The sequence below is a fragment of the Cyrtonyx montezumae genome, unplaced genomic scaffold, assembly GCF_038088225.1.
Source record: "Cyrtonyx montezumae isolate F1298 unplaced genomic scaffold, pur_monq_1.0 scaffold_23, whole genome shotgun sequence".
Taxonomy (NCBI): Eukaryota; Metazoa; Chordata; class Aves; order Galliformes; family Odontophoridae; genus Cyrtonyx; species Cyrtonyx montezumae.
In genome coordinates, this window is record NW_027071970.1 from 2816453 (window position 1) to 2841208 (window position 24756).

Below are 24756 nucleotides of genomic sequence, written 5' to 3' on the forward strand. Positions count from 1 at the left end.
CTGCCGGGACCCCAGCTCGGAGATCCCGCACCGGGGCATCCCCGCGGAGGCGACAACCCACCCGGGGATGGCTGCGAGCGTTCGGAGATCCCTTTATCCGCCCGTAGCCCGTTCCGAGGGGGCTCCCTTCCTCCCCCACCTAAGGACACGAGGCACCCTTCCAACCCCACCCCACCCCCACCCCTCGACCCTTCCCAGCTCAGAGGGGCTGCAGCCGCTCACCCGGGGGGGAGGCAACGGGCAGGGACGCGGGGCGGAAAGCCGGCCCCCGGATCCAGGCCCGTGCCGGCGGGAGCCCGGCGGGGCGGTGCCGGGCGGGACGTACTTAAGGCGGCGGCGTTGCTGTCGGGCGGCTCCGCCGTACCCATGGCTCTACCGAGCGCCGTGCGGGCGCTCCACGCCACGGCCGCCCGCGTGGGTGCCCCGCGATCCGTTCCACGCGGGGCCGCCCCACCGCTCTCGGTTACCGGGAAAGGGGGAACCCGGCCGGTACAGCCGCCGGTCACCCCGAGGGCTGCGGCCCCCGCCGTGGATTTCGGGGACCCGCAGGAAGCGTTCCGCAGCAAAAGCAGCGCCGAGCTGCTGCGGGGACTGCTGGTGCTGGGGCTGTGCGCTGTGGGACCGCTCGTGGAGCACAACCGGGAGGTGGGTACCCGGGGTCGGGCTGGGGGTGGGAAAAGCGATGCCTGGCTGCGAGTGCGGGCGCTGAGGTCCCGATGTCCCGCAGCTGCTGCAGCTCGGGAGGAAGGTGCTGGGCCAGGCGTTGTTCGAGCGGCTGATGAAGATGACCTTCTACGGGCAGTTCGTGGCCGGGGAGGACCAGGAGGCCATCAAGCCGCTCATCCGGAGGAACCGGGCGTTCGGCGTGGGCGCCGTGCTGGACTACAGCGTGGAGGAAGACCTGAGCCCAGCACGGGCCGAGCGCCAGGAGCTGGAGTGAGCGCGGGGCTGCGGGGTGGGGGGGGGGGGGGGGGGGGGGGGAATGGGGGTGGGGAGGAGGAGGGAGGTGGCGGGCGCGGGAGTTGGCCGCAACGCGATTGGCTCCGCGCGCCCATCCCCCCCTCTCCCATTGGCTGCCGGACGCTGTGCGTCACCGCCCCTCCTCCCGCTGCGCGCCCCGGCCCCCGGCATCGCCCCCCCATTCCCCCCCCCGACGTATCCCGTCTGCTTCCCCAAATTCCCACCCCGCTTCCCCCTCCATTTCCACCTTCTTTCCCTCCCCTCCTCCATTCCCAGCCTCTTCCTTCCTTCCTTCCTCCCTCCCCCTATATTTCAGCCCTTTTTCCTGATGACCAGCCCCCTCTCCCCCCCCCGCCGCCGCCGTCTCCCCCAGTGGCACGCAGCTGCGCTGTCCTGCTGTGCTAAAAACACCTGAAACTCCATGCTCGGAGTGGGTGGCCGCTTTTCGAGCAGGTGTTCCCCCCCCACCCCCCCCAGCAGCTTTATCTCAGCCCCGCACCCAGCGCTGCCTATCGGGCCGCTCTGCTGGCCCCGGCGGTGATGCGGGAGCGCCTGATCCCTGTGTGCTTCCCCGGGCACGCAGCCATGGGGGCACGAGTTGCTATCCGAGCCGTGCTCGGCATCCTAATGGAGTGTAAGCGGTCCGTGACCCGGGGGTGGGGGGAGGGCGGGCATTTGCGCTGTCCCTGTGTCGGCTGTACCTCCTGCCCTTAGCACTGAGGGCTTTCTGCACCCATCCCCTGCCTCCTCCTGATGCTCTGCTGCCCCTCCCCCCCTCGGAGCAGGCTATGGGGCTGCAGCCACCGTGGGGTGCTCCTCCCCACCCCCCCCCAAAGCTGTCACCCTGGGTGCCGTGCTGCCCGCGGAGGCACGAAGCAGCTGCAGGCAGTGCATCTGTGGCCTCCTGATGCCATCTGCTGTTGGAGTGCTGTGCAAGGCCTCGAGCAGCAAGCTGGGGACCCAAAAAAAATCATCCTCGTAACTGATCTTTGTTTTTTTTTTCTCGGCTGGGAGCAGTAACATGGCACAGGGAAGCAATGGCTGAGCCCATGTCCTGGCATGCCTGCAGCCAGCTCGCTCCTGCCCTGCCCAGGCTGGTGCCCGGCACCCTGCCAGCACCCTACGGGTGTCCTCAAGTTGCCAGAGTGAGAGCTGCAGTCACAGGTCACGGTGGCACAGCTGGGGAAAGGTTCCTGCAGGCAGCACAGGTGGGCAGTGCTGCAGCTGGGGAGGGGCTTTGCTCCCTGGGAGGAGAGTGGAAGAGTACCTGGCAAGGTGAGGGTTGCACTGATGTGGGCAAGGAGGCTCCTGCCCCTGCAGGAGGAGCTTCTTGTTCCCAGTGGCCCTTCCAGTGGAGCTGGGTGCCAGGGCATGCTGCAGATTAGGGTGTTTTCTGTCTCCTCTTTGCAGGGAGCTGTTGCTGCAGTTCTGGTGCTGCGAGCACAAGCTTGGAGGATTCTCTACCAAATGCTTTGCTTGATTCCTCCCTGAGCAGTTTTAGATGTTGCCCATAGCTCGAGTGTGGGCTTCCTGTGACCCTGAGGCTTGCCTTGAATGCAGTCATTGAGGAATAGCTTCTCCCTTGTGTTCCACTTCTGCCAGACCCACCTCCTGCTGATGGGGCAAAGCAAGCAAGCTCCTGGCAACCTCCAGGCTGAAATGCATTGCCACCTGCACAAGGGAGGACCCTTGTGCTTCTCCTGAGATAATGCATCTGATCCTGATCCAAAACATCCTGAAACAGCCCCAATGCTGCAGCACTCCAGCAAGCTGCTGCTCCCTGCTGCACTGCGCTGGCAGTGATAAAGCAGAATGGTGCCTGCTCATTTTCACACTTTTCCTTCACATTTGGTCCCGGGACATCCTACAGGTGAAGGATCTTTGTGCAGTACTTTGCAGGGCCTGTTTTGTGCAGGGCTGGTGGCACCAGCATGTTCTGAGCTTACCCAGGGCTGAGCATGCCTTACAAAGGGTTGCTGTGCTTTCAGGAGCACTTGGGCAGTGTTCAGAGATGCTTCCTGCCCCCGTGGCCTGGTATAAGCTACTTCAGCTGGGCTGAGTGGCATTTGAGTGATGTGGGAATGACTGTGTTTGCCAAAACTAACACTGCAAAGAAAGCAGCTGGTATCCAGGAAGGGTTATTTCTTCAGCTGGAAGGAGCTTCCTTTATTTTGTTTTGATGCAAAACAATAAAGTGAGCACCATGGCACTGCTTTGAATGCCCTACCCCCCCACACACACGGGAGCGTGGAGGGTTTGATGCAGTCATGCAGCAGGAATGCTGCTGGAAAGGGTGTGTTTGTCTTCAGGAACACAAAACACTTCAAATTCAAGGGGTGTTTGTTAATAACTGTGCAGGCTAGAAGGGCTGTGTCAGCACTGCTTGTCCCCAGCACACAGGTGCTGGATCGAGGTGTGCTTGGGGCTGCATATCTGTCCTACCTGCACCAAGGGCATCTTGCAGCCATCAGGGTTTTGATGTGGCATCCTTCTTCCTTTCACGTTCCTGAGCAGCAAGGTTCCTGACCCATCCCAGGGAGCACCACGGTCGCAGAGCAGAAGCCAAGGACGCAGCAGGTTGTGGCACGGCTCCTGCTGAGCTACAGTTCACATGAGGCTTTGCTATGCTCTGAGCTGCCCCAGGGAGCCTCCAGCAGGAGGAAAGGGCTTTGTTTATGCTTCCAGCAACTCCTAATCCCTGTCACGGGGTTCCCACGTGGGTGCTGCCTTTGCAAGCCACCCAGTGAGGCTCCCCAGCTGGTGGCATGGCCAATTTGGGACAGTGATGCTGGGGCTTTGCAAAGCAGAGATCTCCTGGGAGAGGAGATGGCTCTGGGCTGCCTTCCAGGGGCTCCTGCATCAGACCCCTGTCCATGGGCTGGATGTAGGGGGCCAGCAGAGAGGCTTAGCTCCTTGAGCTCCAGCAGGGTCTCATGACTTGGGAACTCATGACTTGGGCACCAGTCCAGTCTGTCAGAACTCTGGTATCTCTGTGACATGGGGCTCTGGCTTGAAATTACATCCGAGGTGTGCTGCAGCCAGGGCTGAGCCTTGTTTGTAAGCAGCTGGCTGGTGCTGAGGCACGGTGGAGTGGGACAGCTGAGCAGCAGTGGGGCTGTGGGACCCATGGCTTGGTGCGACCCGCTCTGCAGCAGCTCCTTGCTTTTATAGTCTGGTGTTGGGATGAGGTTTGGTGCTCCCACTGTTTGGAGGTTGGAAAAGATCACTAAGGTGGCTGAGTCCAACCCTAACCCACTCCCACTGTGCCCAGGTCCCTCAGTGCCTCGTTCCCAAAGTTCTGGAAGATCCCCAGGGACAGTGACCCCACCACATCTCTGATCAGCTGTGCCAGTGCAGCACCCCTCTTTTGGAGAAGAAATGTTTCCTGATATCCAACCTGAGGTGGTACACCCAGCCCCACCACGGATGGTCTTGTCCTTGCCATGTGGTGTGTGCCCCCAACCACAGCTGGCTGGGGTGGGCCAAGGTCCGGAGCATCCTCCCCGTGTGCTCTTTAGGAAATGCTGTCCTGGGTATTGGAGCCTCTTTGTTTTCCATGAGAGGATTTGGGGCACCTGAGCTGCCAACAGAGTGGTGTTGGCCCCCTTAGCAATGGGATGGTGAGGGAAGAACAGGGGCCCAGTGCCAGACCTTGGGGCTGCCCTGGCCACTGCTGTGTGGCTGCAGGGTGCTGCTGGCCTGGTCCTCACCTTCCCTGTTTCTCTTCTTAGCTCCTGCACCTCTGCAGCCGAGAAGGAGCCAGGAGGTGAGTGATGGCCTCTCCTGCTCTCAGCAGATAACACCTGGCTGAAGGCCCAGCTGCTCTGGGCGCCTGGGGGAAGGACTCATTCCTCCTTCACGAGTTGGAGGAGGAATGTTGAGGTTCTCAGCCAACCCCACTCCTCGGCAAATTGGTGTCCCCTAGGGGCTGTCATGAGGTCTGAGGCTGGAAGCAGGAGCTGGTGGGGTTTGGCAGGGGCTGTGGGGCACATCTCTGCCCTCTTCCACCCTAGGAGCAGAGCGGAGGGAGAAGCAGTTCCGCGCCCATCGTGGCTTTGGGGATCGTCGTGATGGAGTCATCAGCGCCCGCACCTATTTCTACGCCGACGAGGCCAAGTGTGACCAGCACATGGAGACCTTCCTGCGCTGCATCGATGCATCAAGTAAGTCCTTGGCATGTCCCTGTGTGCCTGGAGATGCCAGGGACCCTGCCCCATACAGCCCTTGCCCCTGTGGCTCTCTCCAGGTGGCAGCTCAGAGGACGGCTTCTCAGCCATCAAGTTGACAGCACTGGGCAGACCTCAGTTCCTGGTGAGTGCCTGCTGACTCAAAGGGAAGGCAGTGGGTGCTTTGGGGTGCCCAAGGCCACCTAGGGGACAGCCTCAAGCTTTGGGAGCGCATGAAGGAGTCCCAGCGCAGGAGCATGGGTGGTTTGTACCAGGTTTCTTGGTCAGAGAACTACAGCACTGGGGTCTGCGTGTGGGATTGGGAGGGATCTCATGAGGCTCTGAGCCCAGGTAGCTCACCCCAGGCTCCATCCCCACAGCTGCAGTTCTCAGAGGTGCTGGTGAAGTGGCGGAGGTTCTTCCACCAAATGGCTGCGGAGCAGGGTCAGGGCGGGCGGGCAGCGCTGGAGATGAGGCTGGAGGTGGAAAAGCTGCAGGTGAGCAGGGTGATGTCTGAGGAGCGAAGCTGTGCTGCTGGGGGGAGGCTGGCTGTCGGGGCCGTGCTGCAGGAGGTGGCCCCAGGGGCCCTGGCAGCACTGTGACACCTCTGGCTGTGCTTTGGCACTGATGCTCCTTTTGGTGGCAGGAGGCCCTGGCCAAGCTCGGCATCGCGACCAAGGCAGAGAGTCAGCACTGGTTCACAGGAGAGAATGTGGGTGAGAGCGGGTAAGCTATCCACAGCCCATAGGGTGCTGGGGGACCTGGGCCACCCCCACCAAGACCCTGGGCAGATGGGCAGCAGCAAGGGGAGGTTTCCAAAAGCCTTTGCTGGCTTGTTGCAGCAATGAGAGGCTCTCAAAGGGGTGACAGGCTGGGTGAGGGTGCCCCTTGCTGGTTTGCTGGTGGGGTGGGAGCTGGTAGAGACCCCATCACCAGGACAGACCTGGCTTTCCCCCCACAGCACCGTGGATCTGCTGGACTGGAACAGCCTGATCGACAGCCGCACCAAGCTCTCCAAGCTGCTGCTCGTCCCCAACATCAAGGTGCATTTGTGCTTCGGGCAGGCTCTGCCCACCAAGCAGCTCTGCAGTGGGGGCGACTGCCAGTGTGACACAGCTCATCCCCATCCTGGGGTGTGAGGTTGCCATCCTCAGGCCGTGTGGGGCTTCTGGAGTCCCACCCTGTCCTGCTGCATGCAGCTTTTGGGGTGGGCACCCCACATGCTGCACACGTTGAGTAGAGTGCTGGGGGTGGGCTCCCCAGGGTGTTTGTCTGCCTGAAGTGCTGCTGCCTCAGGCAGTGCTGAATGGGCTCTTCTCGTTTCAGACCAGGCAGCTGGAGCCTCTGCTCTCCCACTTCACCGAGGAAGAGGAACTGCAGATGAAACGGATGCTGCAGCGGATGGACGTCCTTGCCAAGGTGTGGGGGAGGTGGGGACGGGCACTGCTGCAGGTGGGGACACGTGGCAGGCAGCCTCAGCAGCTGTCCATGCCTCCTTCACCCCACAGAGAGCCACAGAGAAGGGTGTGAGGCTGATGGTGGATGCAGAGCAGAGCTACTTCCAGCCAGCCATCAGCCGCCTCACCCTGGAGATGCAGCGTCGTTTCAACACGGAGCGGGCCATCATCTTCAACACCCACCAGTGCTACCTGAAGGTGGGGATGGAGTGGGTGGAGGCCTTAGTGATGCTGTAAGCCCTTCGGGGTGGCTGATGGCACTGGTTTGGTGACCCTGGGCCACCCCCAAGGAGGCTTACGACAATGTGAGTGTGGACGTGGAGCTGTCGCGCCGGGAAGGCTGGCACTTCGGCACCAAGCTGGTCCGTGGAGCCTACATGGAGCAGGAGCGGGAGAGAGCAGCCAAGATTGGCTACGAGGATCCCATCAACCCCACCTATGAGAAGACCAACAAGATGTACCACAGGTAGGGGGTGCCCTCACCACGCTCCTGCCTCCCTCCCCAGCGGGCTGGGGCGGCCTCCCCATGCCGCCCCCTGCTGCCCTGCAGGTGCCTGGACTATGTCCTAGAGGAGATCAAGCACAGCCGGAAAGCCAATGTCATGGTGGCAACTCACAATGAGGACACGGTCAAGTTCACCCTGCGCAGGTGGGTGATGGTGGGGTGGGGTCCGTGTTGGGTTGGCCAATCCACATGGGACATGAAGGATCTCTGCTCTTCCCCTAACGTCGAGGCTTGGCTTGCAGGATGATGGAGCTTGGGATCCATCCTTCAGAGAAGAAGGTGTGCTTTGGGCAGCTGCTGGGCATGTGTGACCAGATCACCTTCCCCTTGGGTGAGTGCTGCCGTTCTGGCACTTGGGAGCAATGGGATGTGGCAGAGGGCTCCTGTCCCACCACCACCCCAAGGTCTCCCTGAGCAGCTGCAGTGGGGTCTGAAGGGCCAGTGGAGCCAGGCTGTAGGTTGCTGGCAGACTGGCTGAGGATCTGTCCCAGTCTCCAGAACCAGAACCTGAGGCCAGGGGAACAGAGTGAGGCAGACCAGGCAGTTGTCCAGCACGGATGCTGTTCTGTCCTGGAGTTCCCTCAGTAAGCAGGGCTTGGCTGTGGGTCTGCAGTCTCCTCTGGTCATGCTGGAAAAATGTGTTAACTTGATGTTTCTAGTTGAATGCTTCTTGAATTGGCCCAGTCCTGCCTGCAGGCATTCCCAGGGCTGCCGGTGACCTCGGCACTCTCTCCCTGGCACCCTCCCAATTCCCTGTGCAGAGCAGGGGGGGGGACAGGCGGCTGTGTTTTTTTCCCCCCCTGCCCTGGGCGGGCTCCCTGCAACTGGCCAAGGATGCACCCAGGCTTCCTGTGGGTTGCTCAATCCCATCTTCCAGCCCTGACACACTGGGCTGGCCCTACACCCCCGCACAGAGGCAGAGAGCTGAGCTGCCAAATAGGACGTCCCAGTGTCCCCTGTGTGCAGACCACCATTGCTACCTGGAGTGCCGTGGGTTCCTGTGTTGGGATCCTTGCCCTTGGTCACAGCAGAGCCAGTGGTGCTTTGGAGGCTCTGTGGGGCACTTCCATGCTCTCCCTCTCTCCTTCCAGGCCAGGCTGGCTTCCCTGTCTACAAGTACGTGCCCTATGGCCCAGTGGATGAGGTGCTGCCCTATCTGTCTCGCCGTGCCCAGGAGAACAGGGGCTTCATGCAGAGAGCCAACCAGGAGCGGGACCTGCTCTGGAGGGAGTTCAAGCGGCGACTTTTTGCAGGCACCATCTTCAGCACCAACCCCTGATCCCTGCAGCCCCGTGCCCAGCAGCGGGGTCTCTTGTGCCTTCATGTTAACCACTAACCCAGCTCCCCTGCCTTGTTCTGCTGCTGTTTTTCCCCCAGAAGCCTTTGCCCGGGAGGAGATGTTCTCTTACTGCTGTAGAAACACATCCTCCTTCTGGAGGCCACTACTGTAGGGCTGCCCGTGCCCCAAGTGATGCCCCCTCTGTTCTTAGGCAGAGCCAAAGCTTTGCAGGCACTCAGTGCCTTGTGGCCTTGGAGCACCTATCATGGGGGTGGGATCTGCCCAGCCACATCCCCCTGCTGTCCCGTGGGGCCAAGGCAGTGCTGTGGGTCGGGGAGCCCGGAGTTGGGCTGCAGCTCAGCTCTGCCAAGCACTGGATTTGCAGCCAATGGCGACGATTAAAGCACTGCTGCTCTCGTTCCTAGTTTTGGGTTCTGCACTTCTTCCCCGAGAGCAAAGGCTGGGGGTGCTGCAGCACGCCTTGTTGCGTGCTGGGTGCTGGATGCAGCAGCAGGGGGAGTTGCAAGGCAGAGAGCCCACGCTGTGCAGCAGTCATCGCGGCAGCCGCACTCCAATGCTGGGGGAGGTCCGAGTGCACGAGAGTGGGGGCTCCGTCCACGGGGCAGAGCCTGGCACGGTGCTGAGTGCCCCGGGGGTCACCATGCGGTCCTTCCCCGGGAAACAGCTGCGGGGAGTTCTTGAACCGCTGACAAAACGATGTCTTTTTCCTTTGCTTTGTGTTTGGAAGTGACTGCAACGCCGGGGTTTCACTCTCTTCCTTTTGCTGATGTTTTCCAAAACAATGTTCAGCGGGAGGCGAGCACCTGGCAGGGCAGCTCCAGCCCCAGAGCCTGGAAGAGGAACTGCAAAATAATAGAGAATAGGGAGCTCTGAGATGGGCTCGTGGAGCATCAGCTCGGGGCAGGGGAGCAGCCCTGCTTTAGGGGCAGCCTGGGTGTCCTTGTGCCCCTCGGGGAATGCAGGGTTCACAACTGCCGGGATGGATAAACCAGGGTCGGGGATCTGCTACCCAGCAGTGACGTGGGGATGTGACAGAGGGAGTGGGGTGGGATGCCCAGTGGTTTGAAGTCTGAGGTCGGGAAAGACTAGTAGGTAGGTGACACCTGGTAACAGCCAGGGAGGGGGGAGGTGGTTTCTGGACAGGCAAAGGGGCAGGAAGGAATGAGTGCAGCTCAGGAATGGTGCCATCCATGTCATCTCAGGGCAGTGACATCTGTCCCCGATGGCTGCTGCCCCGCAGCCCCTCCCTCTGCACCCGTGGCTGCTCGCATCACGATCTGCCCGTGCACAGGGAGAAAGCAGCTCCCAGGCGTGGCTCTGCCTCACGAGTCCCCGTCGGTGACACGGTGACAACATAGCTCCGTGGGAAGGGGCTACCCCAGGCGGGTCCTGGTTGCTCTGTGCTGCGGCATCGCTGCTCCCTGGACCAGGACGGGATAAATCCAGAGGTCGGCGGTGAGCGGCTGCTCATCCACTCTTCGCTCGGTGAAGGAACGGTGCTCGGGACACGCCCCGGCTCCCTGCCCTAAGATGCTGTCGGAGCATCCTCTCCCAGAGGCGTGCGATGCTCAAGGGCGGCGATGCAGGAGATGCCCGCAGCCCCTCGGCAGGAGAGGACCCAGGCATTCCCGTGAAGACCCTCGATCCGTATGCCTGGGGTAGCTGAGCTCCACGGACGACGCTCTGTAGCATTCAAGGGACGCTGAGTGTTTGTGTAACCACGTGGCAGACGCCCGGCGTTGTCCCCCGTCCACGCTAGGGATTTGGGACGGCTAGGACCGCTCAGTGCCCCCCCCCCCCCCAAAAAAAAAAAACCCAAAGAACAATTGAGTTCTTCTTTGGGGTTACGAGTGGCACCGCTTGGCTCCTACGGGGCTACGGCTCCGCACCGGGGCACAGCCACCCCGGGAGCTATCGGCACTGCCGTTCTACACCCGCACCCCGGAGCCGTCGGGGCTCGGGGCCGGGGCCGGGAACGGGGAGGAGGCGGCGGCGGCGGCGGCCCCCGGAGCCTGGCCCGCCGTCAGGGGAACCAATGCGGAATTTCCTGGCTGCCGGCGGGGCCCCTCCCGCCGCCGCCGAGAGGGGCGCGGGGGAGGCGGCGGCGGCGGCGGTGCGGAGCTCGCCCTGCAGTTTCCGTCCGCCGAGAGCGGCCGTCGGGGCAGGGCAGGGCAGGGCAGGGCAGGGCGGCACCGGGCAGCCGAGCCGAGCCCCGTATGGGATGGGCCGGGTCGGACCGGGCTCCGCCGCTCCGACGGCCATGGCGGCCGTGGGGCTGCGGCCGCCGCGCCCAAACGGAGCCGCGGTGCTGCTGATGCTGGCGGTGCTGAGCTGCGGAGCCGCGCAGGAGCTGAGCCCACGGGGCAGGAACGTCTGCAGGGCTGCAGGGTAGGAGAGAGGGGAGGGGAGGGCAGGTGGGGCCGGGCGGGAGGCCGGGATGGGGGGTGGGGGGGGAGGGGGGCTGTGGGCCTGGGAGAGAGCGGTGCGGGGCGGCGGGGAGTCGGGTGTCCCGCGTCCGGATCTCGGGTCCAAATCTCTGCCTCCCGGGTCTGGATCTCGGTGTCCCGGCTGCGGTCCCGCAGGGGGAAGCCGGTTCTGGGCGTACCGGGTGCGGTCAGGGGTGGGATGCGGGATGCTGCGGGTGTCCCCTCCGCTGGAGCGGCCCCCGGAGAGCTCGGGGCGGCCGCGTTGGCAGCACGGGGACAGCACTTGGGGTTGGCTTCAGAACAACGCTGCTGTCCCCGGGGAATCCTCCTGCCTGCTTCCCCCCCTCCCCCCCACGCAGGGGTCGACGGCCCCAAAGCCGCCTCATCCCGGCGAGGAGACCCCTATATGGCGGGGGGGGGGGGGGAGCTGTTGGAAAGGGGGGAGGGGAGAGGCCATAAATGCACCTTTTTACATCTCGCCCCTGAGGTCAGGCAAGTCCACAAGGAAAACATGTGCTGCGTGCTGGAGAGGCCGCATAATGGCTCCATTCAGCCCGGCCGCGGGGCGCTGGTGCCCCCTCCTCAAATTACAGTTTCCGAAGGAGGCTTTGCCAGAGCAGCGCGGCCCCAGTACTCGGCAGAAGGAGGGGGGGGGGGGGGGATGGATGCTCTGGGTCTCCCCATTCCCCTGTAGAACCGGTACACAGCAAAGCTGTCGCCTGGAGTGGCAGTGGGGCTGCAAGCGGTGACCCCTGGGTCCAGCACCCCATAATCTGTGTCCGTGCAGGATTACATAGGGCAGGAGAATAGGACGTGCTTTGAAGCTCCTCTTGACTTCGAAGGTCTTTTATCGCCTGTTAGCACTTACTGTGCCCCTGTCTGAAGCTGCTGGTGGAGGAGCAGGGGTGCAGGGCGAGGAGTGCAAGCACTGTGTGCATGGGAGTTGCTTTGTCCCTGGTCACCACAACTCTCCTTTGGCAATTATTTTTCCTGGATTTCCTTTTGCACACAAGGCACCGAGCGATGCGTGGTGTGGAGAAAGAAGGGGCTCAGTGCCGGGGTGATGCTGCTCCCCAGTTTGGGCAGTGGTGCATGAGCACTGGGATGGGCACACTGCTGGGGCAGGTGGCAGCAGTGCTCTGGGCTGAGGGGTTTTCACCTCTGTCCGTTTGTGCAGCTCCCAAACCCTGATAGGATGCAGGATTTGGGACGCTCAGCGGGATGCAGGATGCAGGTGATGATTCTCTGTGCAACGTGGGATACAGACACATCTCAGGAGCAGCTCTGACTCTGTGCTCCTTTCCCCCTGCATCACTTTGGCCACGCACCGAAGTGATTCTTTTTCCCTTTCCTCAAGGGGAAAACACAGTCAAACTGAGGAGAAGGGATGCGCTGGGGGAGGCAGCAGGTCCGTGGGCAACCTGAAGGATGCTGTGGGGCTGGGTCCCGGTCCCAGCTGTGCTGTGGGGCGCAGGGAGGTGGCTCAAGCTTTGAAATCTGAGCGCGTCGGTTTGCTGTCAGAGCAGCTGATAAGGGAGGGGAGGCTGAGCGGGGAGGTGTCGGACACGGCCCGGTGGAGGCGATTAGCTATCTGCCAGGAGATAGCTTTAATCCCAGCACTGCGTGTGGGCTGCCCCACACCGGCCGTGGACCCACTCACAGTACTTCAGTCACACTGCAGTGCCACTGTGCACCGTGGTCCCTCCCTGGGCAGGATGACCCCTTCCCACCCACCTGCAGCGGAGCTCATGGGGCTTTTGGGGAATGAGACCGCACGGACACAACCCATGCTCATGGGACAACTCCATCGTGGCACGTTTCAGCCCATCCTGCTCCATGGAGCCCAGCTTATTTCACTTTGGGTCCTGTCCCCTGTGGAGAGGCTTTGTTTGGTGCCCTGTTGCCTCTCGTTGCTCCATCCCCCTTCCAGCCCCAGGACTCGCCGTGCCCTCCGCAATCACATCGCCGCGTAATCTCAGTGACGGTCGGGCTGTGGATGGAGCTATTTTGGTCTCCAGCTGCAAGGCATTTTTTCCAGGCCCTGAATCATTTTTGTGGTTCCTTTCTGCCTCCCGTCCAATTTTTCAACATCTTCCACGAGGGGCGGCCGCGGCGTTCCCATGTTGGTGCTGCCCCGCTCAGCTCAGCCCGCGTCCCAACCGGGGGCTGCTCCCACCCCCCCCTCCTCCCCCATCCCACAGCAGCTCCTTCTGGCAGCCAGACGTGGTCCTGTGACTGCGCTGCGTTTCGTGAATACTTCCTCGCTGTCTCCTCCTCCTCTTTCTGCATTTGTTACATAGAAAGGGGGGAAAAAAAAATAAAAAAGCATGCATTCCAGGCTCTGCCACTGGTCCAGCCCATGTCAAGTTTTCCTCGACTGCAGCATGCCTTTGGATTGCTCCAGAGCCTCCGAGATTGCTCCCATCCTTGGAGAACAGCTCCAGTGTTCAGGCAGAGCTGCACAAATCGAAGGGTTCATGCTGCATAGAGAACATCCCCTCCTCTGCGTGGCCCTGTGCCCCTCTTCTGGGGACTGCACTGGTTGGGATGGGGTGAGATGCCTTCATCCTGCCTTGGTGTGCTATCCCTGTGCTGCCAAGATGCAAAGGCACCAAACCAATCTATAGGTTTCCATAAGCATTCCTTGCTTTGCCCAGGCTTTCCTTCCTCCTACATATCATTTTCCAAAGCCCTTGTTAAGGATTATCCTCATTTTAGTCTATCCTTTAAATCACGTCTGGTGGTAAAATGATCCAAGCCATTTTCTGCACTTTGGGCGCGTAGATGTTGGGGATGGCTGCCCCATGCCTGGCACTGAGCCGGGTGCCCCACGCCAAGCATCTGCATGGCAGAATTGGCTCTCAGTACCATCACAGCATCACTGACAGGTTTCCAGGAAGGGCAGCAGCTTTCTGGACGTCCCAACCATTTGTGGGCTTATTTTTTACTGCAGCTCCTCGGTGCTCATGTGCTGCCCAGGATGGAGGCAACAAGGAAGCGAGTGCGTGATAGGTAAGCAGCAGCACTGAGGTCGTGAGACAGCTCCACAGCTGTGTAGTGCACCCCACATTGCCTTGGGGTGCAGCCCTTGGACACGAGAGACGGTGCAGTGCCCCCTGCGTGCTGCCACAGTGCTGTGGTAGAGGATGGAGGGACAGCCACGTGCCACCGTGGAAAGGCACCGGTGCCACTGAGCCTAAGGGAGCCAGGGCTGCCAACCATGCAGGATTTGGGGACCCCGTGTGTCCCCCCAGTTTGGGGTGGCTGTGGTGCCTAGGGAGCCGGTGGGTTGCAGACCCCATAACCAACTAACTCACCCTGCATGCGCCCTCGTAACTGCTCGCTGCATGCAGCTGGTGCAGGAAGGGAGAAGGATGGTCCCGCAGCAAGCCGTCCCGGTCTCCTCTCCCCACTTTTCCCCCCATGCTGCTCTAACCGTTAGACTCACTGCCTCTAACCTGTTCCATCTGTCTATTTTAGGGTTTTCTATAGTCCCCACCACCGTAGGTCTAACAGCAGCCAGGTAAGGCATTCGGTGCGGGTGCTCTGCTCCCCCTCTCCCACTAGCCAAGGGGGCTCCAGGGGCCACGGGGCCAGCACCATGCCGTGCCCCAGCACTCACTCCCCTTTGGCACGGGGGGACTCGTGGGCTGGGGGTGCCAGGGTGGCACCTCCGTAGGGAAGTTAGGAGGAGGGGGGCTGTGCTGGTGGCTGCCTGCGTTCCCCTGTCCCACATCCCACGTCTCGCCTGCAGCACGGGGATGGGTGAGCAGGGTGGCACGGGGCTGGGGCAGGGCTGGAGCTCGGGACGGTGGCAGGAGGACGGTGGCATCTCCGTCGTGCAGAGTCACAGTTCAGTGACCGCTACGATGCCTCCGTGCGTCCCTTGCTCTGGGGGTTGGGGACAGAGATGGGACGAGCCTGGTGGCACTCAGTGGTGATGTGAGGCCCTGTCCTCACACGCTGTTGTCGGTCCATCTGCGCAGCCGTCTGCGAGGGGAACTTCACCTGCAAGGAGAACGAGGTGTGCGTGAGACCCGGCGAGTGCCGCTGCCGCCATGGCTACTTCGGTGCCAACTGCGACACCAGTGAGTACCAGTGGGCACCCCAGGGTGGGCCACCTCGTGCCGGGAGCCCATCCCCTAAGTGCACTGGGACAAGTGGGGATGGAGAGGACCAAGGAGTGCTCGCGTGAGGTCACCCGTGGCTGACGGCAGCGCTGTTCCACCCGCAGAGTGTCCCCGTCAGTTCTGGGGCCCCGACTGCAAGGAGATGTGCAGCTGCCACCCCAACGGGCAGTGCGAGGACGTGACGGGCCAGTGCACCTGCAACCCCAACCGCTGGGGCCCCAAGTGCGAGAACATCTGCCTCTGCAAGCATGGCAAGTGTGACCAGAAGACGGGCAAGTGCACCTGCGAGCCCAACTGGTGGGGCCCCCAGTGCTCCAGCTCCTGCTACTGCAGCCACAACTCCCAGTGCGACCAGCAGACCGGCAACTGCCTGTGCCAGCCGGGCTGGTGGGGCCGTGGCTGCAACAACCAGTGCTCCTGCAACAACTCGCCCTGCGAGCAGTTCACCGGGCGCTGCCAGTGCCGCGAGCGCACCTTCGGGCCCCGCTGCGACCGCTACTGCCAGTGCTACAAGGGGAAGTGCAACCAGGTGGATGGCACCTGCACCTGTGAGCCGGGCTACCGTGGCAAGTACTGCCGCGAGCCGTGCCCAGCTGGCTTCTACGGGCAAGGCTGCCGGAGGAGGTGAGCGTCGGGGCACGGAGGGGGAGTTGGGAGCTCTGGGGGTGCCACATATGCCACGTGTCCCTGGGTTGTTGCAGGTGTGGGCAGTGCAAGAGCCTGCAGCCCTGCACCGTGGCGGATGGGCGCTGCCTGACGTGTGAGGCGGGTTGGAACGGCACTAAGTGCGACCAGCCCTGCTCGGCTGGTTTCTATGGGGAGGGCTGTGAGAAGCTCTGCCCCCCTTGCAAGGATGGGCACACCTGCAACCACATCAATGGCAAGTGCTCTCACTGCAACCCTGGCTGGATTGGAGATCGGTGAGTGCCGCACTGTTCACTTGGTCCACAGGGGGGGGGGTGCACAGCTGGGGCTGGGGAAGGGACAGTGGGAATTGCTGGCATCGGGGACTTCAGTGCCACAGTGTTGGCACACGGGGCCATGGGAAGCCTTGAGAGACCCCAGTGCCACGGCACAGCTGTCTGCTCAGTGACCCCAACGCACAGCAGGGCTCAATTCTGAAACTCCCTCGGAGTCTCCTGGGGTTGGATCTGAGGGTCTGCCGCACCCAAATGGGGCTGACAGCACCCAGCCCCATCTCCCTGCAGATAAGAAGCAGGATGGGGTGACCAGGGTTGGGCCCCACGAGAGGTGTGTGTGTGTGTGTGTGTGTCTGTCCCTCCGTTGCTCCAGCTGCATTCACCGCTCCCCAGGTGTGAAACCAAGTGCCGCAATGGGACGTACGGGGAGAACTGCGCCTTTGTCTGCAGCGACTGTGTGAGCGGGGAGTGCCACTTCGAGACGGGACGATGCCTGTGCCGCGCCGGCTCCCACGGCACGTAGTAAGCAAGCGGGGACCCCGGGCACACGTCACCGCTTCGTGTCACCTTCAGTCCCCATCTGCTCCTGCCCCTGGTTGGGATGGGATCCAAACAAACGTGAGGCAGCAGCACTCAGTTGCTCACTCGCTTTAGGAAATGGCCATTTGGCAAAAACAAATGCCTTCGACTGAACTTTCTTTATTATTTTATTTTTTTCCCCCAAGTTCAGGGTGGAATTTCTAGCCGAAAACAGAGAGAAAAGAAACCACATCCCAGAATAGCATGTAGCCTCATGGGTATGGCATCCGTGTGGTGCTCCCGCTCCCAGTGGCAGCTTGCACTGGGACTGCTAGCTCCAAGACGAGCCCAAAGCCCCTTCCCCTGGCTGTGCCCACCTCCAGCCAGGTGGCACTGTCCCAGTCCCAGTGCGTGCTCGTCCCCTTTGCTTTCTCCCAACGTGAAGCAGAAGCGCTGTCTGAAAGTGGCTGGAAGCACTGAAGGGAAGGCCGACAAGATGCTGTTGCACTGCATCATTCCCGTGGCATCACCTGAAATCTCTCTGTCTGGGGTAGAAGTACAGGTCCAGCTGATGGGGGTAGTTCGGACCATCTGGGAGATATCCCTGCTCCCATCCCCTTGTCCCAGTGCACAGCAGCTGCTCCTGTGTGCTCAGGGCACGTGGCTCAGCCACGGCGGTGCTTTGAAAGCCAGGGAGCGTGAAATGTGGCTGAGCTAGGGGAGCAGCTGCAGCCCCAGGAGAGAGGGACTGGGATTGGGGCCACGGTGCTGCAGGCTGGGAGCAGCTGGCGTTGGGCTCAGTGCCATCAGCCCTGCCACGTGTATCCCAGTGCCCATCCCATTGGCAGTGGGATCCTGCATAGCATCATTCCTAATGGTCGTTGCCCCTAGAACTCTGGGGACAGGATCCTTGTTGGGAGGGCACCCACACCTTTGGGTGGTGCCCAACGTATTGCCCACCTTCCAGCCCGGGTGTGTGCCCTCTCTCCGTGGTGCTGAGCTGGGAGGATGAGGCCTGGCAAGGAGGGCACCCCGTGGTTGTTCTCCCTTCTGTACACACAGTGAGCTGAGAGCTTTCCAAGCTCAAGAGCTGCAGCGGAAGGGCTCCATCCTGGGTGTGTGACATGGTCACATCGCATCGGTGATGCTGAGCTGAGACCCAGTGCAGATGCTCAGCACTGCAAGGGATGGGTTAGTGACCCGTTATCAGCACGGTGCTAAGAGCCTCGTGCAGCACACGGGGCCGGAGGAGGGCTCTCAGAGACAGCAAACATGGGGACAAGCAGGAAGGTGGCACGATCCCCTACAGGGATGCAGTCCAGCACAGAGAGAGTTTGGGAAAAGGGAGCAGGGAGCGTTCTTGGGATGCATCACCCCACTCTCACCCCTCACCCTCTCCCCAGCTGTAACCTCACCTGCCCACCCGGCCACTATGGGGCCAACTGTGCTCAAGCATGCAGCTGCCACGACGGCGCCTGCGACCCGCTGACGGGAGCCTGCCACATGGGTGAGTTGTAGGGTTGGGGTGCTGGGGAGGCTGGTGGCCGGTGGCTGAGCACGCTGTGTCTTGCAGAAGCCAACCAAAGGATGGGGGTGATCGGGGCCGGAGCTCTGCTGGCTCTGCTGCTCATCCTCCTGCTCTCGCTGCTCTGCTGCTGCTGCGTCTGCCGCAAGAAGGACGAAGGGAACGGGTGAGTGGATGCTGACAGGGAAGAAGAACAGGGGGGAAACACAAGGCAGTTTTCTGTTGTGATGTAGATGGAGAAAAGAGAGCAAGGAGTGGAGCAGGAGGACCCCGCACTGCAGGGGTGGCCCCTGGCTTTGTGTCCCCACTGTTGGCCATCGCCTCATTGGGACCTAGTGGGTCTCCAGGGCTGGAGGCTGCAAAGGGAAACTTAGAGCATCCTGAGTTGTGGCTGGGACCCCCAGAATGGCACAGGGCTGAAAGCAGGAGTGCACTCAGCAGCTTCCACAGTGGGGCTGGGATGTAGGGTCTGCGGGACAAAATGGGCCCCTCCAGTCCCTGCTGTGGGGATAGGGTTGGGGATGGGAAGGGGATGGAGATAGGGGATAGGGATAGGGGTAGGAATGGGGAATGGGGATAGGGATGGGGGTAGGAATGGGGATAGGGATGGGTATGGGGTTGAGGATGGGGGGTAGAGATGGGGAATAGAGATAGGGAATGGAGATAGGGATGGGGAATGGGGATAGGGATGAGGATGGGGATGGGGAATGGGGATAGGGATGAGGATGGGGATGGGGAATGGGGATAGGGATGAGGATGGGGATGGGGATGGGAGTAGGGGTAGGGATGGGGATAGGAGTAGGGGTAGGCATGGGGATGGACACTTTTGAGAGAAAAAGGGGCTGGGGGAGCTCCACCAGCTGCACAAAAGCCGTCCCTCGTGCCGCCAGCCGCTGTGCAGGAATTTTCCGGAAGCCTTTGCTTGCAGCCGTGCCAGCTCCACTCCAGCCCAGCACATCTGGTTTGTAGAGCCTGTGGGCTGCATGTCATTATGCCGCAGATAAAAGGAGCCACTTCCCAAACTCAGCGCACTGCTCGGAGCAGTCTTGCATGGGAAATGGCTCCAAAGAGTTTCCTCTCCCTGGGCACTGCAGGGTGCCCAGATCCCAAACTGCCATCCCGCTGGCCTGTCCCAGAGTGTCCCTAATGCCAGGGGCACAGTGGGAAGGGCTGTGTGGGGGGGGACCTTAGTGGCCGTGGGTGCACACGGGTTGAGTGGCATCACTGCACAGATCCTCTTGCTGCTGTGGCTGCAGATAATTGCCTGAAAACTCGTCCCCGAGAGGCTTCAAAACCAGAGAGCAAATAAAGAGAAGCCACGTGTTTGTTTGGGGTTGGGATTTTTTTATTTTTTTAAATTTTTTTATTTTTTTTTTACTTTTTCTAAAGTTAATCATATGATTCAAGGGCTCGGCTGGGAGCTGTGGGTTTTCTGGGCACCATCTGGTTCTGCCACAAGGCAAGCTGGAGCGTGGGGCTGGCAACAGCCCTGACCTCTTCCCTGAGCCATCCTGGGCTTCAATTGGGGCGAAACCAATAGGGATTACACTCCTTATGGCATCTCCCTGTCCCGCCTCTTCCCCAAACCCTTCTTTACATGCAGCATCCCTAAGCCCTCAACTCTATGCACAGGCTCCGTGATGGATGGCCCCCAGTGTGACCGTTGCCTTGCTCTGTCTGATGGGGCCGTTGTGTTTCCTTGCAGAGCAAATCAGGACCCCGTGGCAGCCAAGAAACCTCCGAGACGCTTGTGTGGGCGCTTCAGCCGCATCAGCATGAAGCTGCCACGCATCCCCTTGCGCCGCCAGAAGATGCCCAAGGTCGTAGGTGAGGCACCGAGGGGCAGAGAGCCAGGAGGAGCAGGGCCAACACGTGCAACCTGCTGCGCTGCTCCCAGCCCCAAACCCGTGCAGAGCTCTCCGGGGCCGGGGAAACATCCCTACTGCAACCCAAACAGGGGCCGTGTTTGTGGAAGGGGCCAGGCAGGGCTCAGGGAGGAGGACAGAGGGGGCTGTGTGTGCGGGGCTCAATGGGGCTGTGTGTGCGTTTCCTGCAGCCGCCCCGCGGCAGCTGGATCCCACCCAGCAGCGCTGTGTAAACACGGAGGGGAGGGAGGGGATGGCTCAAACTCCAGGGCTCTGTGTGTTACAACCTGCTTTGGGGTTCGGGCTATGCAGTGTGGCCCCCCAGGACCCCGGGACAGAGGGTTCTGTGCTAGCAGGCAACAAGGGACCCAGGCAGGCAGCGGCCCCGACCACTTGGGGCTGTCCCTGGAGCAGTGACATCCATCCATCACCGTCCGGCATCACAGGGACCTGCAGCCCTTCTTTGCCAGGGGTCAGGCAGGAGCCCCAGCACATCTCGAGCTGCTGCTGGTGCTCCTCTTCCTCCAGCCATCCCCTTGGTCCCATCCAAGTCCTGGAGATGCCGCGTGGCCGCGAGTCCCAGTGCCCCGTCACGCCTTCTCACAGGAAGCAGTGCGCTTCATCTGCTTCCAACGGTCTGCTTCTAATTTTCTCTTTTTGGGTTTTACAACAAGGAAAGTCATGCTGGAGTGGCTGCATCCCCCACTCTGGGCTGTTCACTCTTTAAATATCGCTGCTGCTTTTGCTCTGGCTCCGGAGTTTCTCTCAGCTGCTGCATCCTCCCCCATCCCTTATACATCAGGGTCCCCCCACCTTGCTCAGCCATTTCTCTCTCAGGTTTATTCCCTCTCACATGTGCATCTCCATGATCCCTTATCCCCTGCACAGTGCTGTGCTGTGTGTGGGGAGCGTGGCTGCTTGCAACCACATCTTATCCCTGGGGAGGGGAGTTAAGCAGGACTGGGACCCAGCAGGGCAGGCACTGGCTGACGGCCACTTTCCTGCTCTGGCAGTAGCTCACCATGACCTGGAGAACACACTGAACTGCAGTTTCATCGAGCCGCCCTCAGTGGTGGAACAGCCCTCCCCATCCTGGTCATCCCGTGGTTCCTTCTCCTCCTTCGACACCACGGATGAGGGACCAGTGTACTGTGTGCCCCATGAAGGTGAGTCCCCGGCACGGCACTTCCCTGGGTGCTTCACGCAAGGTTGAAGGCTGGAGTTGGCCCCGTAACGGGGGGGGGGGGGGGGGTCCTGTGACATGCAGAAGGGGTAGAGAGTAACCAAGTGGTGAGACATGGCATGGAGGAGCCCAGTTTTGCCCCTTCCCCAACACCGTACGTGGGGTTGTTTTTTGCCATGAGGGTGGTGAGGCAGTGGCCTCCTATAACTGGAGATGCTCAAGGTCATACTGAGTGCAGCTTCGGGCATCCCACCCGTGGGATAGAGTTGGACTGGGTGGCCTTTAAGACTCCATTCCAACGCTAACCATTCCATGCCTTCATGACACGTCCATGCTCTCTTCCTGCAGAGAGCGTGGGTGATGGCAGGGACAGGGCACCATCCTCCAGCCCCGGTGAGAAGCTCGTGGCTCCAGCCAGCGGGGAGGAGGCAGCCGAGTACAGCTTCCTGAAGGAGACGGGCTCCGTCAAGGCCTTCCATGCTGACAGCAGCGAAACACCCCTGCTCAAGTCCTCAGACAGCGAGCGCTCATCCTGCGGGTCAGGCTCGGCCAGCGCCGTGCTTTACGCCAGGGTCGCCCGCCTCTCCAAGCAGTCCAAGGAGGAGGAGGAGACGGCACCGTCCCCAGAGAGAACCAAGCCTCGTCCTCCCGACCCATCCACCAAGCCCAAGGTGTCCTGGATCCACAGCCGCTACAACTCCAACCAGTCCAACTCGCTGCCCAGTCGCTCCCCAGAGGCAGCGGCCACACGGCCCAGCAGCCCCGAGCACGGCCAAGGTTTGGCCAAGAGGAAGAGGAGCCCCAGCGAGACGTCGGCCGGTGTGCACGGCAAAGCGGAGGAGAAGGGCGGCGGTGGCACACGTGGCAAGGAGAGACCACAGAAGCACTCCAGGGAGCCCGGCGTCCCCGAAGGCAAAGCCGGCCTCGCCGTGGAGCCCCAATCGCCTTCGAAACCCAAGCATAGGAGCAAGGCCAGCTCGGAGCAGATGGAGAACATCAACGGGGCGGTGCAGAACGCCTTCAAAAAGATGGGCGGCTTCCACGCGGAGCGGCGGGCCGGGGAGGCCCCGCGCAGCCCCAGTGCCAGCAAGCCACGCTCTGACGCTCTCCATCCCCACCTGGCCTCCGAGGCGGCCACGCTGCTGGCGGCCCAGCTGAAGGAAAAGACTCAGAGCCTCAACAAGGCGGAGGGCAGCGCCCGGCCCAATGGGGTGGGGGCCCAGAGGGAGAAGCCCACCCCGCCCCAGAAAGCCAAGCGCTCAGCTGCCACCGGCGGCCAGAAGGCCAGCAAGCCCCTGCTGCCCACCTCACCCAACCTGCAGAAACTGATCCCCGCCACGGCCGAGCCGGCGGCCGGGGGCGAGCCCAGGCGGGTGGAGAAACAAACCACAGCCAGCGGCCAGGACCCGGCTCCCCCGGGAGAGCAGACGACCAAGAAGACGCCCATTAAAAAGCCCCCCAGGAAGAAGAGCCGAGAAGCCACCCTGGAGACACCCAAAGCAGCCGCGGTGCCCGCGCAGACGGTGCAGTAATGGGGAGCTGGGCACCTGGGAAGGACGTTTGGTGCCTGGACTGGAAGAGCCCCCCAGCCTCCTCGTTCCCCATCTCTCCCCTCATCCCCTTTCTCCCATCAGTCCATCTCCTCCACTGCCCCAGGACCTGGTACCCCCCTGGTGCCGTGCTCCCTGTGCAGGGATGCAGGAGCCGGGGACCCCCATCCCCCCCCTTTTTTTTGTAGCAGTATTATCAATTGCATAAGCAGTGCTTGTTGTACTAGACGTACCCATGTTATATTCTGCAGTAACGAAGCCATTCGCTTCCCACGCCCCACTCCACTCCACCAGGTCCCCATCGCAGCGTGGGGGCAAAGGGGATCATGCACGGGGCCACCACCGGGGACGTCCCCTTGTCCTCACCCGGGCCTCCCTGCCCTATCACTTCAGCTTCTCCCCTCTTGGAGGTGCAGCCCCAGGTGTCACCGTCCCTCTGGCACCGCACCGCTCCCGGCGTGGGGTCGAGCTGGTTTCGACTGATGCCCCTGGTCCCAGGGCTGCCTGTGCCAGGAGCGGCAGCAGGAAAGCACTATTTAAGGCCTGGGCAGCACACTGCTCGTGGAGGCTGTCGTGGCTTCAGGGGGGATCCGGCCAGTGGAGTCAGGAAGGTGGGTTTGGTTTGGTACGACAGAGCCTGGCATCTCTGCAGAGCGCTTTTCTAATAAAAGTGTATTTCTTCTGTACCCGGGTGCCATCTCTGCGTGCCCCAGGCTGCACATGGGGGGGGGTCACTGGCCCTGGAGGTGTTCAGGGGACATAGAGACGTGGCACTGAGGGACGTGGGCAGCGTGCGTGGTGGGGGATGGACTTGGGGATCTTAGAGATCTTTTCCAACCTCAGTGATTCCATGATTCACACAGTTGGGCCACCAGCTATTTTTTGATGCTGACTCTTTCTGCGTGATGGGACTCCGAATCCCTTTTCCAAGCATCCCGCTGGGGTCTGCGGGATATCCCCCCCACACACACACTGCACGTTGGTTATCTCTGACAGAGAGCACCGTGCAGCACGCAACCGCTGCGAGCACTTTGTTTTACGGGTTTCCATCTTCTGTTGATTTGTGGACCCCTAAACAATTTCCCCCGCAGCTGCGAGCCCCGCTGGAAAGTTCACACTTAGCATAAATAAACTCTCTTTCCTTCGCCTCTTGAGGCCTTTGACCCCGAGGCAAAACCAGCTGAATCCCATCACGAGAGGAAGTCGTAACGCAGAATAATAACTTGGAATGAGGGAATAGAAGAGCAAGGTCTTCCTTCCCCCCGGGGACGGTGCCCAGGTGGCAGTGTGACGCAGTGGCAGCTCCAGGAGGGGTCACCAGCCCTGCAGTGGGCCCCACTGACATTGTGCCATCGGTGTCTTTCCCATTTTGTCCCCATTTCCAAAAGCGAAAGAGGAGCTGTTGGGTTGGAAAACAGCGCATTTGTTTTGGCTTGGCTGGAGAGCAGCGATAAAAGCGAACCCGATTGCCAGCTATTCATTTCCTATTTCGGGCCCTACCAAAAATAAACTCAAAAAAAAAAAAAAGAAAAAGAAAGAAAGAGAGAAGGGGAAATTCAAATGAGAATGAAATATGCATGAGGCAGTGAGCTGCTAGGGTTGTATAAGGGAGCACTCGTTGGGAGGGCGGCGGTGTTTGATGCTGGGGGGGGACGGGACTGCAAGGGCCAGGAGCAAATGGACGATGTGCACCTCAAGCATTGGTGGGCATAAACCATGGGGAGCAGGAGCCTCCAAGCACATCTGAGAGCCCAAGCTTTTGTCCAGGCTCCGTTCAGCATGATTTAGAATAGCATGCATGCGTTTGCATCCAAGCACTCCAAAAGAGACCACTTTGACAGAAGATGGGCAGAGGCATCCCACTACCACTACCTAATTTATCCCCACGCCTGCACTGGCCTGGATACGGAGGAGCACTCGTGCTTGTTTAGTCTGTATGGGAGCACAAATCATGGCGCTGTGTCATCGCTCTGCCAGGGTCTGGATTTCATTAGGAGCCACATGATCGGCGCAGGCTGCTGCAGCTGGCTGTGCTCCCTCTGTGCTGCACAGGACACGGGGGTGACGGCTGAGGTGCAGTGCTCAGCATCCTGCCCACAGGTGACCTCACCAGAGCTTATTCATTCATTGCATCCACTGTGCCCACCGCAGCCCTTGCATCCTTTGCAGCCCTTGCAGCCCACTGCATCCTTTTGAACCTCTGCACCCCACTGCTCCCTTTGCATCCTTTGCACCCCTCAAAGCCCTCAC

At 61.2% G+C, this 24756-nt stretch overlaps 2 protein-coding genes across 4 annotated transcripts; both read left to right on the plus strand.

The window, feature by feature from the left end:
* Positions 1-363: 363 nt before the first annotated feature.
* Positions 364-8765, plus strand: PRODH (proline dehydrogenase 1). The gene is made up of 14 exons (XM_065738813.1): positions 364-645; positions 728-936; positions 4692-4726; positions 4974-5123; positions 5207-5271; positions 5507-5623; positions 5773-5852; positions 6088-6169; positions 6453-6545; positions 6635-6781; positions 6874-7049; positions 7134-7232; positions 7331-7419; positions 8180-8765. Exons 1-14 carry the CDS (start codon positions 367-369, stop codon positions 8365-8367), a joined length of 1809 nt encoding a protein of 602 aa, XP_065594885.1. The 5' UTR covers positions 364-366; the 3' UTR covers positions 8368-8765.
* A 1643-nt stretch (positions 8766-10408) lies between these two features.
* SCARF2 (scavenger receptor class F member 2) lies at positions 10409-23204 on the plus strand. Of its 3 annotated transcripts, none has more exons than XM_065738811.1 (11): positions 10409-10776; positions 13768-13826; positions 14801-14902; positions 15049-15568; positions 15646-15864; positions 16258-16386; positions 17787-17890; positions 17957-18074; positions 19614-19735; positions 20787-20939; positions 21305-23204. In XM_065738811.1, exons 1-11 carry the CDS (start codon positions 10424-10426, stop codon positions 22486-22488), a joined length of 3063 nt encoding a protein of 1020 aa, XP_065594883.1. In that variant the 5' UTR covers positions 10409-10423; the 3' UTR covers positions 22489-23204. The 3 variants fall into 3 exon arrangements, with proteins under 3 accessions (XP_065594883.1, XP_065594882.1, XP_065594884.1); XM_065738810.1 differs by having other exon boundaries at positions 10544-10776; positions 20790-20939; positions 21305-23203; XM_065738812.1 differs by lacking the exon at positions 10409-10776 and adding an exon at positions 14295-14337 and having other exon boundaries at positions 21305-23201.
* Positions 23205-24756: the final 1552 nt, after the last annotated feature.

What these genes read in the sequence shown, in the direction of transcription:
- PRODH (XM_065738813.1), top strand. Translation starts at nt 367, where the DNA reads ATGGCTCTACCGAGCGCCGTGCGGGCGCTCCACGCCACGGCCGCCCGC. An exon ending in TGGGCAGACCTCAGTTCCTG is followed by an intron (nt 5,272 to 5,506) that starts GTGAGTGCCTGC and finishes CCATCCCCACAG; the next exon opens with CTGCAGTTCTCAGAGGTGCT. An exon ending in TGCTCGTCCCCAACATCAAG is followed by an intron (nt 6,170 to 6,452) that starts GTGCATTTGTGC and finishes TTCTCGTTTCAG; the next exon opens with ACCAGGCAGCTGGAGCCTCT.
- SCARF2 (XM_065738811.1), top strand. Translation starts at nt 10,424, where the DNA reads ATGCGGAATTTCCTGGCTGCCGGCGGGGCCCCTCCCGCCGCCGCCGAG. An exon ending in AACGTCTGCAGGGCTGCAGG is followed by an intron (nt 10,777 to 13,767) that starts GTAGGAGAGAGG and finishes TTTTTACTGCAG; the next exon opens with CTCCTCGGTGCTCATGTGCT. An exon ending in AAGAAGGACGAAGGGAACGG is followed by an intron (nt 18,075 to 19,613) that starts GTGAGTGGATGC and finishes GTTTCCTTGCAG; the next exon opens with AGCAAATCAGGACCCCGTGG.